Genomic DNA, 18,188 nt, shown 5'->3' on the forward strand with positions numbered 1-18,188 from the left:
ATTAATGAGACACTGAAATGTGAATGTTTTATGTTTTCAAAGATTTCTTTTGAAACCTACCCAAATGTAATTCCAATAGCAGTCAGTTTTTCAGCTCAGTTGTGGAACAATGTAATTTAATTTCAGTTACAATGCTGCCATCTAGTGGCTGTCTCTTCACACTAAGAAAAAAATAGCTGTAATGCATGTGAGTTTCAAAACTTGTGAATCGTGGACAGTGCTGGTAACTCATGATCCATCCCTCCATCCGTCCGTCCATCCATCTATCCATGGATCCATCCATCTGCCCGTCCGTCCGTCCAACCTCCTATCAGTTTTTGATAAACTAATACCTCTAGTTACTAGTTACCTCTATAATACTTTCTATCTCTCTTGCTGTTTCTGTCTCTTTCTCTCTCTTTCTCTTTGGCCCTTCTTTCAAACACAACATAAATAGAATTATGTGCATGAGTTAAAAATGAAAAGGAAGAAGCAAATATTATGAAATATATTACTTATATTGAGCATTTTACAACAGTAGGATAACAATGATACAACAACGAAGACAGTTAAAAGTCAATTTAAATACAAATTAATGACAATAACATGTATACAGTAGACACCAAACTAACTTCTAAAGGAATATAAACAAACATTTGGAGCAATAGGACATTGTCCTAAAGGTTAGAGACGTTTCCTCAATTTAGAAGTTTTATTTTGATTTTTAAATGTTTTTTTCAATTTGGAAAAAAAATCCGCGATGTAGTGAAGCCGCGATAAACGAAACACGAAGTAGCGAGGGAGCACTGTATTTCTGTAGTCACGGCAACATCGACAGCGCGTCCGTTGGTCACATGCTCTAGTCCACATCCAATCACGTTCTTCATGCTGTGTGACGTAAGAGATTCAAAGTTGGCAACTTGGCAACAACGTTGCTGTCCTCGTCCGGACTTCGGAGTTTTATCAGTCATGTTAATCGTCTAAAAGTAATTTATTCTAATGTTTTTGGGCCAATAAAGTTTATATCTGTTTCGTGGGATGGAGGGAAGAGTTATCGGGCCAGGGCCGTACAGGGCGACGAAGCTGGTAAGTAATGTTATAAAATCCAAAGAAGAGATAGTTTAGTGTGTTTAGTGTTATTAACTTTCGAGTCCGATGTAATTGTTTTAAATGTGGATATCAAACCACGAGATAACGCACTCCCTATTTAAATGTAATTCATAGGTTGGTTGGTTTATTTCGGCTTTTTACATTGTCATCATACAAGTTCATTGCATGCACTGCTAACACGATTTGCTAATATGGGAAACGGGATGAAGCACTTCTGCTTATGAGGGATTTAGATCGCCTCACGCAATAATATACACTTAACATTACATGTGAAATGCACTGGTTTGCTAAAACTAAATTAATCTGAAACCCACTTAAACGTTGTTAGTTACAATTTTGGAACTCTTTTCTTAAACAAGATGAGGCACGTTTGCATCAAGTTGCATAAATAAGGGAAAGGCTGCAAAATGTGTTGATTTCTCCAAATTTCTTCTGAAAGGCATTTGTCACCCCATACAGTGTACATCACTCTGTAGTATTTATTGTTGTAACCCTGCTTCCTTACATTTATGTGGTTGTTAGATTTTTTTCCCAATCAGATTTTAACAGACTTTCATCCGTGTGCTACCAAGTCCATCTCATCTTCCCAAGACCTTCTGAATCATTTCTGTGGAGAGTGCTTCATGGGGCTAGGCAATATAAAGAACATTTCCTATGGTGCACTGTATTTGCAGTATCGTACCACAAAAGAAAGCAGTGCAGGTATCAAAATCAGCATGGACCACAAGTTGCACAGCTACACAATCTCTGCAGCAAAATTAAGTTATACAAGGGTTACATAATGACACACAATCCCACAATCTATCAATGGTGGGGCCACAATTCATTTATAATAGTCTGTCAACAATGAATGTGTTTGTGGGCAACACTACATTTGTTGTGTCTCAATTCGCGGTTTTTCAAATGATGACATTGCGGCTGTTCACAAAATAAATTAAAAAATACATTATATTGCTGAAAGTATACGGTCGCCTGCCTTGACTTGCATATAAATTTAAGTGACATCCCAGTCTTGGTCCACCTTTGCAGATCTAGCTTCAACTTTCCTGCGCTGGCTGTCCTCAAGGTTTATGGGTGTCTTTATGGTCATAGTTTGACTTATTTGTATTTTTAGAATAAAGAAGTTCCTCATTTGTGTGGTACTTCCTGTTTTACAGTGGAACGAAACTATTCAACTGTTCCGTGGAGGCATGCCGCTAAGAAGACACTGGATACATTTCCGCTACTATGATTGCACTTTCTCAGGATCCGAGGCTGTGGATTATCTCCATCAGCTTCTCCGGCACAACTGCAACTTTGGGCCAGAGGTAACTCGCTACCAGACTTTACAGCTGCTCAGGAAGTTCCTCAAGGCCCATGTCATCGAAGATATCAAGGGACGCCATGGTACTGAGGATTTTCAAGATAACGGTCATTTGTACAGGTAAATATATATAATTTTCTCCTTTCTTTCAGATGTTTGACTTTTCCCCTTATCTTTTTCTTACAATATTTATTCAAACTTTTCACTACAGTGTGAATATCGTAATTTTATTGTCAATCATAAACCATTGTGATCATTAGAAGAAAATTGTTTGGTAAAGTGTATAAATAATTTCCGATCACATGCATTGAGGCTGTTCAATTGATGGAAACTTTGTGATGGATGATTAAACTACACAATTTTGTGTGCGTGATACCACGTCACTGAGCACTGATGTCTCCGTTTGTTTTAGATTCCCCGCTTTATCTCCCCTTAAGTCTTTGCCATCGAGATCTCTGTCTCGAAACAGAACTGACTTGCCAAGACTCATCCGCTGGGATGACTATGAGGAATTACCACAGCAGGAGAACGTGGCCCCTGTGAAGTCCACTATTATGGTGAGACAGTAACTGTTGTGCACACTCAATTAAAGTTATTTCTGGTTGTCTATGGGACATCATAGGTCAAAGATCAATATACAGTGGTGTAAAAAAAAAAAAAAGATTTTTCCCTCCTGTCGAATTCTTTTTTTTTTTTGTAGTTTCCACACTTCAGATCTTCAAATGGAAATATCAAAGATAACTCAACTAAACATAAAATAATGTTTTAAATTGTTATTATTATTTTTTTTTATAATGTTATGTCATATTTGTTATCTATAGCATTTTGTTCCAGCTGTGGTTGTGTCCCATAAATAAATTAAGAAATAAAAAAGTATGGGATATATTTATTCCTTAATTTATTCATGGAACACTTCATTTACTCATTATTTTTGCAGAGCAATGTTGTTGAATAATCTGTATTAACTACATTAAGTGAATGTAGCAATATGTTTGAAATTGAAAAAAGTGTTTACATATTTGTCCTGCTTGACAGACTTCTGACTTTTGGAACAAAAGGCACAGCGTAGCAATTGGAGATGTGCATGAATGCAAACTCATTCGCAGAAAAGATATCACTCCGAAGCAAGTGGACAACACCTGGAAATCAATGACAGCTTCACAGTATGTACAAATCTCTCCAATGTTGGTGTTCTGTGCTGTTATATTTCTTGATGTAGTCTAAGTATTATTTAACTTCCAGTTTGCAACGAGTGCTGGGTTTAACGACGTTGGATGGTGTATTAAATCCAGCACACGTGAAAGGCAAATATATAGTTCACAACGTCTTCAACATAAATAAGTCGGGCATAGTTGTGTTGGAGAACAACGAAGGTAATGGCACGATACTTACCGGTACTTACACATAGTCTGTTTCTGGTAAAATATCTGACTGCTATCTTATTTTCTCTTTGCAGACGACATGCCCTACTGGGTGGTGTCAGCAATGAAATGTTTGGCAAACTGTAAGTACTCCCGTATGCAATGTTTTACTGTTAAACAGGTAACTAAATTGACACCCCAGGTACATTTGTGTGAGTGATGTATAGAAAATTGACTATTATGAGACAGACATTTCTGCATTTTACTTTCCTGCGCTGAGAGACTGAGACCCTTCGATTTCACAACATTTACGCACCAATGCAAAATGTGACGTCCCTGAAAGCATGGTTGAATGAGTTTGGTGTGGACGAACCTGACTGATAACTATTACTTGTGTACTCAAACATCTGTCTGCACCGCAATCCCAATCCTTACTAAAATTGGATATGTTTCTCCACGGCCCATGTACCCTTCCTTCACAACAGAGCCTCTCAAATCTTTACACCATGTCCAAAAACAGTTGGCTTAAGTGTTCATTAAAAATATACACTCTACCTTCTGCTTTTTTTCTATTCACCTGCGACTCCCTCGACTAATCCCAAATTATGACCTCCCAGACACAAGATTACAGAACTCATGACCAATCTGTTCAACACAACTGCCATCTTGAAACAATATTCAGTTACTATTTCACATGCCACCAGAGAGAACCCTGCCTACCATCAGTATACCACAATTTGAAGATTTGTGCTCTACGTTTTGAAAATGTTTTTGTTTTTTTGTTATCCTGCCATTTGTGGCCTAATGGTTTATAATGTCAAAGTTACTGATGTGACAAACAGTTGATGTTTTTCATACATTCGTACTTTTATGTATTGTGTTTTACACTGGTCAATTCAGTGTGTCGAAAATTTCAAAAACAATTGTCTTTTTCTGTTACAGGGCCTAATGGCAATGACGCCAAACAACCAGTTTACCCAGGATTTGAGAGGGATATCCTGAAAACAGTAGCCGACTACTATCAGCGACTCAAAGAACCACTACTGACTTTCCATCTTTATGAAGTGTTTGTCAACATTCTCAGTGAGCTTTTTAAATCCTGAGTCATTTTTGTGTGTACCTCCACAACTGAAAACGTTGATACATTTTATCTTTCTTACTTGCTCAGGTCTGCTACAGGAGCAAGACATGGCCACCGAGGCTCTTCAACTCAGCACTCTTTTGCTTCCGCCACCCAATCGACGGCATCTTCAGCTATTGCTGAGACTCATGGCACGGGTATCCCACAACCCTCATCTGCCACTACTTAATGACACTATTGCCACCCGCACACTGGTATGGATTTGTTAGCAGTTATTTATTTCATGTGTTTGACTAATCAATGTATGTATGCGTAATCAATTATTATTATGTGTGTATAATAGAGATGCATCAAGATTAAAACCGAAAATTTGAAAATGAATGGTGAAACACTGAAATTATAATTCTTGGTTTGTGACACAAAACAATTGCGCGATATCCCTAGATGCAGCCTTCAGGAAAGGATGCCAACAAGGGACGATCATCTCATTTCTGCATACATTTTTTCCGCCCCGCTCATCTGTCAATCGTCTTGTCTCATCAGTGTTATTTCTGTTAGGAACTTCAGCTACTTGTTGGACCTTGACTGCAATCTTCTGTCACATTTCTTTTCACTTTCTAGCTGACTGGCTATCAGTTGCTGGCTCAATTTGATTTATTTTAATGATGTTACATTTGATGTTGAGATCCCTCATAGACGTAATGGAAGCACTAGTGCAGCTAATTCATTTCCTGTGCTCGCCTCTGCCTAGATGGTACAAATGTTCTCGCAATGCGTTTTGGGCTCCCCGGATGAGATGGACTTGGATGAGCTGCTTGCCTCCAAATTGGTTACTTTCATGATGGAGCACTACAACACCATCTTCCAAGTCCCTGACAAGCTGCGCCGCCAAGTTGAGGAGCATCTTTCCCACTTCCGAAGAGTTCAGGTCTGCTTTCACACTGAGACACCGTGAGACTGTTTTGGCAACGTGATTACTCAAAACACTAACAAAATATGCCTTCTTTTAGTGTTTACACATACCCATCCATGATCATAGTGTTATTTCAATTAAGGGGATAAATATATGATTTTGCATACAAGATTTGAGCATCAAAGGCAAACATTTTTTGAAGTTCATAACATACACAGGCGTGATTTCTATTTGCTTTTGTTTTTTTCCCCACCAGATCAAATATGCAGGTTCTGATACAGACTTCAGCACATCTCCAGCATTTTATAAACAGATTGCCAGGGTGGATTCAGATCAGCCAAAGTTGATTGGTACCCAGACTCCCCTGCAGGAATTACTGGAAGGCCTGATCTCTGACAAAGATCTTCCCGCCAAGGACAAAAAGAGAAGACTAAAACAGGTATGTCTTCATGTGAATGAAAAGCATCAAATATGCCAGTTTAGATCACGCTACATCCTTCTACGTATTTGACTAATACACCTGCTTTTATTTCAGTTCCAAAAGTCTTATCCCGAAATCTATCGCAATCGATTCCCTGCAGAAGAAAGTAGAGCTGTTGAGAAAAACTCTCGCTTCAAACCTCCCCTCATGTTTTTCAACCTCAAAAAACCATCAAACCCTTTTCAGAGGAGCTGGAGTTTTAGGGCATAAACTGTTCATCTTCAATAATGGAACACCCAGTCCTCCCCACTCACGTCATCACTACGAACTCCCATCTTTACCGCAAACACAACAGAGTAGCAAACAAACTTAATATAAACGACCACCACTGGCCCTGGTTTTGTTAAGCATGATGTGAAGTGTATGTCACATTCTTGACACCACAGAATGCTCGTTAAAGTCCTACATCAGAGGTGTTTCACAAACCTTCAAAGAAAGGTTGAGAAAAAGTTTGAAAAAAGTTACACTTTCCAAAACCAATTTGTTCATTATGTTGTGTCAATTGAATTTATTATGAGGCAGTCGGATCAACAAATCGGGAAGTGCTGGTGCAAAAGAGTCAAATACTTTGTGCTAGCTTGAGGAGCAGCTACTCGGTGTAGAGGAATAGATTTGATCTTCAAGCTTTTTTTTCTTTTTGCTTGTACTTGAAATATAGTTCGGTTGTAATAACTAAACAGAATACAGTGTAACTGTAGTGGTTTAGAGAGGATCCAAATTAAACAGAATAAAGACTGATGAAACTACTAACCATCCTGAAAATAGCAAATAATAGTGACAAAATATTATACGTATAGCACTAAAAGAACCACTGCTGTTTGTTCCTATGAATTCAAATAGTTGAGTACCTGTTAAGTACTGTACTGTAATGTAAATGAAAATTGTACTCAAATGAGTTGTAAGCATTTCAAAAATATCAGTGTTACTGGATCTAAACACCATTGAATGTCAAAATCAAAATGTTAAATTACAGTTACATTCGGTTAGCAACCTATACTGTATGAATTTGTTTCACTGACATTGGCTGATATAATTGTGTATGTTTAATTTGTATTGCAAATTAATTTTTTTAGCTGCTAACGTTTGCTGTGAAAGTGTGTTTCGGATGATAAATGTTAGTAGAAATAATGACATTCTTACATTCCAGAAATTACAGTTGAATATCACAAATTTTCACCCCTCCCCTAAAACAAACTTAAAACCTTATTTAATGCGCACTCTCAATTGTGTTTTTCATTTTTTATACACATACATAAATACATACGGGACATACTGTGCAGACTTTCTTAATTGGTACATAGATATTTCAATGTTTCTGTAAAGTATTTTTTAACACTGCTGTGTAGTTAGTCATGGTCACTTAAAGTTTGAAGAGATGTTTTATTTTTATAAATGCTATTATTCTTGGTTAATACCCTCAAATCATTGAAATAATACTGGAAACAACTGTTATACTTGAACTTTGACTTTGCTGGAAAGTGAAACATTCAGTGTGTATTTGATGTAGATTTATTCTACAAATCTTACATGTTATTAGTCCTCTGATATCCCAAATTTGAGATTGAGGGCATTATTTTTTGTTGTATGATCAGAGCATGATTATGACCAGACTTCTTTAAAAATAAAATAAATTGCACTGCAAGATCAAAACAAATACAGTTCTAATGTCTCTTGCTGTGTATGTGTACCGTGTTTAGATTGTATGTACAATAATTCAATTATATCAACAATATGTTTTTGAACATACCATATTTTGTAGGGATTGCATCCAAATGCTATAAGACTGTATAGGTCAGCCTTTTATATATAAACTCCTCAACATCCAGAAAGATAAGTTGTGATATTTGGCACCAAAATGTCAACTGCAGACCCTTTTAACTGTCAATTGTACAAGGGGCGATACAAATGACAGAATGTCACATTTTATAGACGTCTACCAGTACCTAGAGTTTGAAAAAAAAAAAAGGAAGAAAGCATACTTAGTACATTCCAGTACAACATTTAATGTCTATCTAACATTGTATAAAAAGAAACGATTCAGTATGTAAAATTCAGATATGTACTTACAATATGTAGGATAACGAAATGATAGCTTACACAATGAAGTGTTTCAATGTAATTAAGAATACTAGTTTCTGAATTATGAGAAAACCCGAGGAGCCGCAACCCTGTTCATGTAATGCTGCGGGATGTGCAAATGCGGAAGCAAATAGCCCATTGCATGATGGAAAGAAAATGCTGGATGTTAATCATGCACTGCAGCAACAATATAACCATAAAAATACGAATAAACAATTTTACTTAATTTTTTAAACAGAAAGTGAATGTAGGTCAAATTTTTGAAACTATTTTTTTAATTTTACTCGCACATGCACGAGTCAATACCCTGTGGCATTATGGGATTTTATTTTCATTTGTGGTCTTTAGTAAGTTGAATTTTCACAATTTTTCAATAAAAATCTTTTTTCCTTTTATATTTTAAGATCATTTACAATTTCAAAATGATTGATGTTCCGAGCTGAATGCATGTGTAGTTTTCCATATCCTTTTAGCACCCTGTATAATGTTGAGTTTCTTGGGCTGCATTCAGTCAACACATGTAGCATTGATTGTCAGAACAAGTTTTATTTGGGATAAAAGGCAATTGCGTCATTCACCTATTGAGGCGACTGAGGCAGTTGCTATTTGCTTATTACACAGGGTGTTATGTGTTTGAGTGAGGCACTGTCGACTAAATTGAACTCTACTGTAGTGAGGGTCCACGCTGTTTCTTTATAATAATGGGCTTCAGAGAATAGACTTGCAGCTGTGTCTTTTGAAAGGTTTGCGCTTCGCATGTATTGCACAATCACATTGACCTTAAAGCAAATCAAAAGAGAAAAAGATTTCCTCTGTGTGCTATTTTGTACTGACATACAGAACTGCATTATTACTACCGTAATTTTCGGACTATAAGTCGTGGTTTCTTTCATAGTTTGGGTGGGGGGGGTGGGGGCGACTTATATACATATATATGTTTCAAACATTGTTACATGTTGTCATTCATGAGTTGAATGTTACAAAGCAATTCCCGATACGTTTGCTGCATAGGGTGCTTATCTCCTTATGATGCAGGTCCTTGAGTCAATAAAAATGATTGACAGAAAACAATATTTCACAGAAAACTATTTGAAGAAATTTGTGAATTTTGGCTTTTTGTAGAGACAAAAAAAATAAATAAAAAATACAAAACAGAGTTCCCTGCATGTCAATTCCTAAAGGAAAATGAATACACTGATTTAGGGTGGAAGGGGGCATATTGAAAAGTTTAGTGATGAAAGCAGCACCGTGCGGTTCATTGGCTTTAACAACCATTAATTGTTCGAACTGTTTCAGCCTCAAAGGGTTGCGGACGTGCTCGAGCCTATCCCGGCGGTCCATGTACAGTAAGTAGGGTATATTGGTGAACAAACGTCACATACCTCTCTTTCACTTTTCAAAAGTACAGAGCCAGATTGTCCTTGCTTGCAATGCTAGCAAGTATCATTGGGTGTTTGCAAACTCCATTTTAGTTTGAAGCGAAACATAGCTATGAATGGTCAACTGTCACTAAAAAAGATAACAAAAAAGGATGTAGCCCAAGCCATTGTTTTATGATATTTTTGAAAATGATCTGAAGCTGCTATGGGCAATGTTTATGTTGTTGAGCCAAAACTGCACAATTTCAGAAGAGGTCTTCAAATGTGTTTTCTGCTAACATTTGATTGCCCCTTTTTATACTTTCTATATCGAATGATGTGCATACATTGCATTTCTTTTTGAATGGTTATTGTGAGTATGTAAATATGCAAAACGATGCGGCTTTCCCATGCAAAGCATTTGCAATTCTTCTTCACTTTACTCTTTCAATTCAGTTCCAATATTTTGTTCTCCAATAAATGTGACGATCTGTCAAAGTTGTGTATCCAGGTAAAAACACCCAAAAGATCAAATGTTGAGCTCTTGTGTTGAAATAATCTTGTGATGTCACACCCAAATATTTTGAGTCTATTTTTCCCATGCATTTGGAGGGGAGTTTAAACACTATCCCTTTTTAATTTCTGTGGCCAATGTCTGTCGTATACTTCTCGAATAACAATCAACCATTTGCAACTTGCCGTAGACACAGAGCCTACTATGACCGTGTGTTTTTTTTTTAACTACAATTTATTAAAGAACACTTTTCCTTCCAGAAATGTTCACAATCTTAAATCAAATAGGCCTTGCACAATAATTGTTGAAATCAGGTCAAGACCTTATATTACAATGTCAGCAAATGCCCTCCACTTGTCTGTCATCAACAAAACAGACTGTTGATGGGACCCCACCGATGGGAACCTTCTTTGTTATTTTCCTTCAACTCATTGTGGGAGCAAAGGAAGTCTAAATCATCAGTTCATGCTTTCACTGGGAATGAAGACAAAGCTCCTTTTATGGCAATGAGGTTAAATGGAATGAACAAACAAAATTTCAATTCACAGTGTACACAAGAGATTTTTAAACATAAAAACCGCTGAATGAAACTGCAATAATAAAATATGTGGAACTACCACAAAGTTCAATGTATACATAATTAATTTTGAATGTCACAAAAACATCAGATTTGGACCACTGGAGCTACACTCAACTGCAGCACAGTCATTTTTGTGTGTGGGGGGGAATAGTTGGGGTGATTAAAAAATGATCAGTTTTTAATATGTACAATAGAAAAGAAACTGTGTATTTTCTACACAAATAACTAGACACTCCAAGACACTCCAACCTGCTGTAAGATCTCACGAGACTCACAAGGAAATAGCACACACAAAGTTAAGCAATACAGTATTTCACATACCAGTGCACATGCTGTTGGAGTATGCATGCTACAACAACAACTTATAAAAATTGTTCTGTTACAGCACACTACACATTTTTTCTCAGAAGAAATCAACATCAAACATTTTGTTTTCAATAAATTAAAACAATTGTAATAACACATGTGGTTTATCAATAAAATAATCATTAATTTTACAGAATACTGGTATCATAATGAGCAGTAGTAGCAGAGCATTACTTATGTGGTGGGAGAAATCTTCATTAGTGGTTAATCAACGTCATTAGAGTATGGTAAAAGATGTATTTGTTGTATATTAACATGCATCTTTATCCAGACTTGTTTAATCCACCCATCCATTGTCTGAACCCCTTATCCTCACGAGGGTCGCTTGCTTGCTAGATCCTATCCCACCTGACTTTGGGCAGTAGGCGGGGTACACTCTGAACTGGTTGCCAACCAATCACAGGGCACATATTGACAAACAACCATCTACAATCACACGCACGGGCAATTTGGTGTGCTCAATCGCCCTACCATGCATGGTTTTGGAATATGGGATGAAACCAGAGTACCCGGAAGAAACCCACACAGGCATGGGGAGAACACGCAAACTCAATACAGGAATACGGAAGCCAGAATCAAACTCGCCATCTCTGAATTGTGAGGCGCCGTGCTTAACCCGTGCTTCACTGTGCCACCCTTCGTATAAAACCATCCTTGATAAATATTTTGAGAAATCATGAAAATTAGATGGCGGCTCGGTGGCGCACTGTCCGCCTCACAGTTAGGAGGGTGCAGGTTCGATTCCACCTCCCTGTGTGGAGTTTGCATGTTCTCCTCGTGTCCGCGTGGGTTTTCTCTGGGCACTCCGGTTTCCTCCTACATCCCAAAAATGTGCTTTGTAGGCCGATTGAGCACTCCAAATTGTCCCTAGGTGCGAGTACAACCAGTTGAGGGTGTCCCCCGCCTAATGCCCCGAGACGGCTGGGATAGGCTCCAGCACGCCTGCGAACCCCGTGGGGACAAAGCGGTACAGAAAATGGATGGATGGATGGATGAAAATTAGATGGATGAATATGACAAAATAATTATAATAAGTCCTTGGATTTAGATCTATAACTTTTCTATCGAAACCAATACTAACCCATTCACACTAAGTAACAACAGCGGCCCTGGGGCAGACTGACAGAAGCCTGGTTGCCAGTGCCCGCCGACCACCACCAAACATTCATTACACCAGTGTGAGTGGCACTGCACGCAAGGTGGGTGAAGTTTCTTCTCCAAGGAAACAGGAAAGGACTTGGACAGAGCGGGAATCGAATGGCCGACCCCCCGGTTGCTGGACGACTGCTCAACCACTGAGCCACAGCCGCCTGTAAATGGATTACTCATAATAACATCGTACATAAAGGGAATTTGAGCAAAATCTGTTATTTCAGAAGTGTGTATCAAACTTTGCATTAATCAGTACCCAAGGTTAGCCAGATAGCAAAAATGCAAATCGAGAACCTTGAGGCAGCTGTCCTAACCACAAGGCCACAGCTGGAAAAAGCTGAATATTCTTCCCTGGAAAATTTGCCAAAAATCTAATAGAGTGTAATATTCACTTATTGAAGATGAGTAGCAAGACGCACAAACAAGCAGCAAGTGATGGTGGCTCCAGTAAAGACCTGGAAAAGCATTTCCATGAAGAAAAATAGTTTTCCAAGTACTTCTGGATGAAACTCTGGTTGTAACAGTAAAATGGAGTTTTCATTGTTACATAGCGTCAATACCCAACACATTTCTTCATAGAGGATGAACATTCAAAAGACTATCTTAGCTAACATAACATTATTTTGATTTGTAAGAGTGCATACTTGAATTTTATTCCCCAAAATGTGAAACATTAAACAAGAGCAGACTACATTTAAAAGCATTATGTATCATATGCAAACATTGTACAAATAATTTAAACCTTTCAGCGCTTATGTGGAACGGTCGTGGCAACATCCATGAAATATCTCCAACTTTGGCCTGTCAATACGTCCTTAAATTTAGTTTTCATTTGACAGTTACCATGAATTATTTGTACACTTCTGTGCACAAAGTCAAACATTGGTGCAGTTTGTTGAAGGCGGCGCATCTGCCCTACTGCGGGTCTCCTTGATCTCATTAAACAACACATCTTCTGTACCAAGCTGGCATTTGAACACCTGCTTATAAGCTTTCCTGAAGTTTTCCGACAGGAAGGCATAGATGACTGGGTTGACAGATGAGTTGCTGTACGCCAAGCAGTGGGCGGCGATCCGCAGCAAAAAGGAAGCCGGGTTCAGCGGGAATCTCCCAAACTCTACCCAGAGGTGAATCACATGATGAGGAAGCCAAGACAGACAGAACACCACCACCACAACCAGCACTGTCTGCGCTGTCTGAGATCCATCACATGAGAAGGAAAGAACACAGAATGCTGTTAGTGCATAGTGCTCTCCAGGTCGAAAGTAACAGCGAAGTGAATTTGCATGATAAATTGAACTTCTGGCTCGATGTTGTCTCTCAGCAGTCTCTTCATCAAATTGGTGTAGTGTGTATTTCATTACAAGAAACACCAGAGGATCACTTGCATAATGACTCACTTTCTATTAGTATTTGACTGTGGCTCGTGAATACTGAGGTGTTGAGAATGAGAACCCTATTCTGTAATTGGGATGGCACCGTCAGCAGAAAATGTAATTTAAAGTTCATGAAAGTCATCTCAGGCTTGATAAAATTCAAAAGTGTATGTCAAAGGTGTATAAGAGAAAGGTTACATGTTTGGCTTTGGAGTCAGACCCCAATTACCTTTTATCATAGGTTTGGATTAAGGATTCAAATCACTCAAAGGTCAAAAACTAAAAGTGGGCAGAAATCCATCAATGTCGGCAAGAATAACCTGACATCATGCTTTGCCCATCAGACAAACATATTTGTAGGTGTGCTGTTTCAAAGCAAATTGTAATGACAATTGAACGTAAAATAAAAGCAATCACTTTTACGCAAGACTGACATTCAGGCAGCTGGAATGAGTCAAAAATTAAATAAATATGTCATAATAACACTCACGTATTGCATTCCCATGTGAACCAGCCACTAGCATAATTCCAGAGCTAAATGTGGCAAACACAATGCGATTAAAGAGCCTGGAAAAATGTGGCACTTTTCCTCTGCTTTTGTTTGCGAGGCTCAGGGTTGCAGCCAAATCACATCCAAAATGGAAATTAAAGTAAACAATAATTCACAGTATGCAACAATGCACAGAAAGTGGGCAAAATTATTGGGACACCAGGCAAGTATGTATGTCCACACAAAAAATGAACAAAGAAGAAAATATAAGTAGAACAGGGTCAGGGGTCAGTGGTGTGAAGTGAGAGGCTAACTCAGGTCAAGTTCATCCAATAGGGTTAAGGTCACTTTTCAGTTTCTCTTTATGATCTGTTAAACATTTTAACATCTTCATATAAAGCCAGCTAAACAGCTGGTTTGCAAAACAAAATAACTTTTGCACAAATTACAAGAAATCATCTCGGGGAAGCTCATCTGCATACTTGTTTTTCCCCAATTGGTGCTTGACCTGACTGCAGTGTGTCCTTGAAATTTAATTGAGTAGCCAGATCCTCACATTTAATGGCAGGCAACACGTTGGAGAGGTCTTCTATTCATGGATGAATCCTATTTTTTACTGTACAGAGAAGATGGCAGACTGGATGTATGATATCTTAAGACAGGAGTGTCAAACTCATTTTTGTCGCGGGCCGCATCGTAGTCATAGTTTTCTTCAGAGGGCCATTATGACTGTCAAGACCTTTTATTATATACAGTATAGGCGACACAACAAACTGATGAATAACTAGGTTTGAAACTGGAGACTACAACCGTTCAAATATATTTAAAAGATGAATGGTAACAAAAATTCCTAGCAATATCTATTTCTTTAAAAGTGGAAAGAATTTGTATTGACACATAAAGTCGATGCACAATTTGTCTAATCAAATGATGTGGCAGGCCGTATCTGGTCCCCGGCCCTTGAGTTTGACACCTATGTCTTAAGGCATCTGTTAGTGAACGTCTACGTCGTCGATCCAATGACCAATGGTGACGCTGGGGTTATAGTATGGGTAGGTATATGTAATGAACAGTGAGCACCTGTGCCTTTTTGGATGAACTGTCGTGTCTGAAGCATTCACTGCCACTGTTCTGCTTATAGAATGCTCAGTTTTATAATGTTGTATAATCATCTGTGCAACTCTGGATGCCAAAAATCCATTCAAAAACATGGTTGCTTGCCAAGTAAAATCAAGCTGGACCCATTAAGAAGTGGCTCTAATAAATCTTGACAACCAAAACTCTGGGATTTTTCAAATTGTTTATCTGGAAATGATTCATAATTAGAGAAGATGGGAATAATTGTCAAATTACAGGGAAGACTAAAAAAGGGTTTCTTTTCTGTTCGTTTTGGCTTTTGAGAGCAGTGGCTATTCCACAGTGCCTTTTTAAGATCCATGAATTCACAAAGCAAACAGCATTTTGCAACAACAGTGGGAGTAACCTTGCGCCATCCATCTGTTCAGACAAAGTCAACAAATGCATTTTTAAAACTGATATCTGAGTGTAATCATAAGCACATTCAAAGATAATTAAAACAACAAAACTAACTGATCACATTTAATGGACTTGACCATGAAAAAAAAAAAACTACTTATTTGCATATACCATTTTGGATTAAAAGTATTTCACAGTTCACAACTCGAGGGGGATCCTTGGAGTTTAACAACTATTTCTTACAGCGATTGCTACCACAACCTTAACGGCAGTTGGTAGATAGTTGATACCTAGATTTTGAATATGCATGTAAGTCAGGGGTTATCAACTGCCAGTGAGCACCAGATCGCCCCAAAGGATATCTTTCCTAGCCTGGATCATTTCAAAACTAGCTCATCAGCAATGGGACATTGTGATTTTCTCGGAATGGTGTAGTTCTACATTGAAAAATGTCACCACTTGGATAGATTTATAAAAAAAACAAGTGTTCCATGTGGTAGAATTTGTTCCCTTTAGTGCCACACACACACCTCAGTGATTATCGCAAAGTCGTTATCAGGTTGTCGTAGGACTGACCAAAGAACACAAGCACACAGGATATGGACAGACACGTGGACACAGCTGGCACAGCAGATCGGGTGTGACAATGCCTTTCATGATGACCTCACTAGTATGACCCCCCCACAAACTTTTGCCAGATAATTTTGCATTGTATATTCTGTGATAGCCACAAACACATTCTAGTGAGATTTGAGTTCAAAGGTGAAGAGGAGCTTTTCCTCAACTTGTGATTATTGTGGCAACTGCTGTCTGTCTTGAAATGTATATAATTAACACCATAAATAAAAAGACTAAAAGTGAGGTAACCATAACTCAATAAAAGCATTCCTCCCAGCAACCATAGATATGTACTTTGTATGAACATTGATGAGATGCACCCCTTCTGAGCTATTTAATGGCAGTATCCTTGAGTGAGCAATGACATCATTCTAAATATAACAAGCATATTATAAAATATTGATTGTGCCATCTCATTTGAAGAAAATGTAAATGTCTCTTCAAACATACCTTTTTCTTTGCTGCCTCAGACTTTTTGGATGCATTTCTCAGCTTTTTGTGCAGATGTCTTAAAACCTGTAAATAACGACATAAAGGGAGCGTCAAATCATTGTGCGTGTGAACCAATGGTCAGAATCAAATCACTTACCTTTGAATAGCAAAAAGAGATCAGCAGCAATGGCAAAACGTAGCCAAAAACAAAGGTACAAACTACGTAGACCTTTTTCTGGTTGTGGTTTGGCCACACTTCCCAGCAAAATGTTTGATTTTCTACCGAGTGGATGTTCTGGTAATACATGATCGGCGCTGCCATGGCCAGAGAGAGTATCCAAATGATCACCACGCCGATGAGGGCATGTTTGGCCACCCTGATGGTGGAGGACTTTCTGGAGTGTACAATAGCCACGTATCTGTCCACGGACATGGCCGAGAGGGTGAAGATGCTGACCAGCATGGACACTGTGAAGAAATAGTGGATGAATTTGCAAATGAACGCACCCAAGACCCAAGTGGGCATTGTGTAGATGGTAGATTGGAAGGGGATGCAAAAAAGCAGGTAGGATAGGTCCGCGATGCTCAGGTTGAGGATGAAGATGTTCGTTGTGCTGCGTGGTTTTCCTGGCTTGCTCCTTGCCAAGACAGTGATAACCATGGAGTTACCCAGCACACCGAGCACGAAGATGAGACAAAAAACCACCAGCGTAATGAGATTCTCCGTTCCGATCCCAAATAAAAGTTTCTCTTCCTGCGTCCGGTTAGGGTTCCACGGCTCTTCCGTGAGCCACGCCGACTCTGTGAGATTCATGATTTACTTCTGAATTTGGAAGGTTGCCAGACGATTCGATCAGAGCTCTTTCTGCGCGTCTGCTTCTTTGTGCCTCGTATTCTGTTCGAAAATATGTCAGCTGTCCAGTAGCCTACGTGCGTCACGGGAGCTGCTGCATGAACACACTCCGGGAGTCGAGCCAATCGAGCCTTAAGAAATCCCACAGTGTTCTCTTCAAGTTGCATCACAAAATGTATTATATTAAAACATACTAGATATTCTTAATAAGCCATCTGAATGTGAGTCTCTAAGTGCACACCTGATGCGTGCGCACCAAACGCGCGCAACCACGCCAGGATTTTCTACAATGCGCCTGCAATTTTCCCATCCTCGCATTATATCAGGCGCTGGTCTGAACACACGCGTCATCAATTAGCATATTTTTCATACTTTCGTGTTTTAATTATTATTTATTATTGTTGTTATGTTAGTCCTTCAAATGTTCATGTCATGTAACGTTATAGTTTCATAATATGGTACTGTCTGCCTTTAAATCTCTGGGAAGAATTCTCAAGTGATTGGATTACGGTTAGATTGTCAATCAGCAAACCCACATTAGAGTTTGTGCATGATCGTCGGAAGATTAGTCAATTAAGTTATCGCAAAGAAACATCCATTACCGCCTCATCACATGCACAGTCTAATCTATCATAAATTTGTATCCAAAAGTCTGCCTTTGAAATA

At 38.5% G+C, this 18,188-nt stretch overlaps 2 protein-coding genes across 4 annotated transcripts; one reads left to right on the top strand and one right to left on the bottom strand.

Annotated features, from left to right (window-relative positions):
* Positions 1-870: 870 nt before the first annotated feature.
* On the top strand, positions 871-7,882 carry depdc1b (DEP domain containing 1B). 3 transcript variants are annotated; one of them, XM_061289595.1, is made up of 12 exons: positions 925-1,065; positions 1,662-1,791; positions 2,247-2,512; positions 2,805-2,949; positions 3,428-3,555; positions 3,635-3,765; positions 3,849-3,896; positions 4,696-4,836; positions 4,922-5,088; positions 5,586-5,762; positions 6,004-6,186; positions 6,283-7,882. In XM_061289595.1, exons 2-12 carry the CDS (start codon positions 1,744-1,746, stop codon positions 6,436-6,438), a joined length of 1,590 nt encoding a protein of 529 aa, XP_061145579.1. In that variant the 5' UTR covers positions 925-1,065; positions 1,662-1,743; the 3' UTR covers positions 6,439-7,882. The 3 variants fall into 3 exon arrangements, with proteins under 3 accessions (XP_061145577.1, XP_061145579.1, XP_061145578.1); XM_061289594.1 differs by having other exon boundaries at positions 927-1,065; positions 1,612-1,791; XM_061289593.1 differs by lacking the exon at positions 1,662-1,791 and having other exon boundaries at positions 871-1,065.
* Positions 7,883-9,473: 1,591 nt separating this feature from the next.
* Positions 9,474-17,829, bottom strand: galr1a (galanin receptor 1a). Its single transcript, XM_061290037.1, has 3 exons — positions 16,827-17,829; positions 16,688-16,753; positions 9,474-13,473 (listed from the first exon to the last, which is right to left on the bottom strand). The coding sequence occupies exons 1-3, from the start codon at positions 17,481-17,483 to the stop codon at positions 13,153-13,155; spliced, it is 1,044 nt and encodes a 347-aa protein (XP_061146021.1). The 5' UTR covers positions 17,484-17,829; the 3' UTR covers positions 9,474-13,152.
* Between the last annotated feature and the right edge of the window lie 359 nt (positions 17,830-18,188).

This window comes from Syngnathus typhle, linkage group LG10, assembly GCF_033458585.1.
Source record: "Syngnathus typhle isolate RoL2023-S1 ecotype Sweden linkage group LG10, RoL_Styp_1.0, whole genome shotgun sequence".
NCBI classification, from domain to species: domain Eukaryota; kingdom Metazoa; phylum Chordata; class Actinopteri; order Syngnathiformes; family Syngnathidae; genus Syngnathus; species Syngnathus typhle.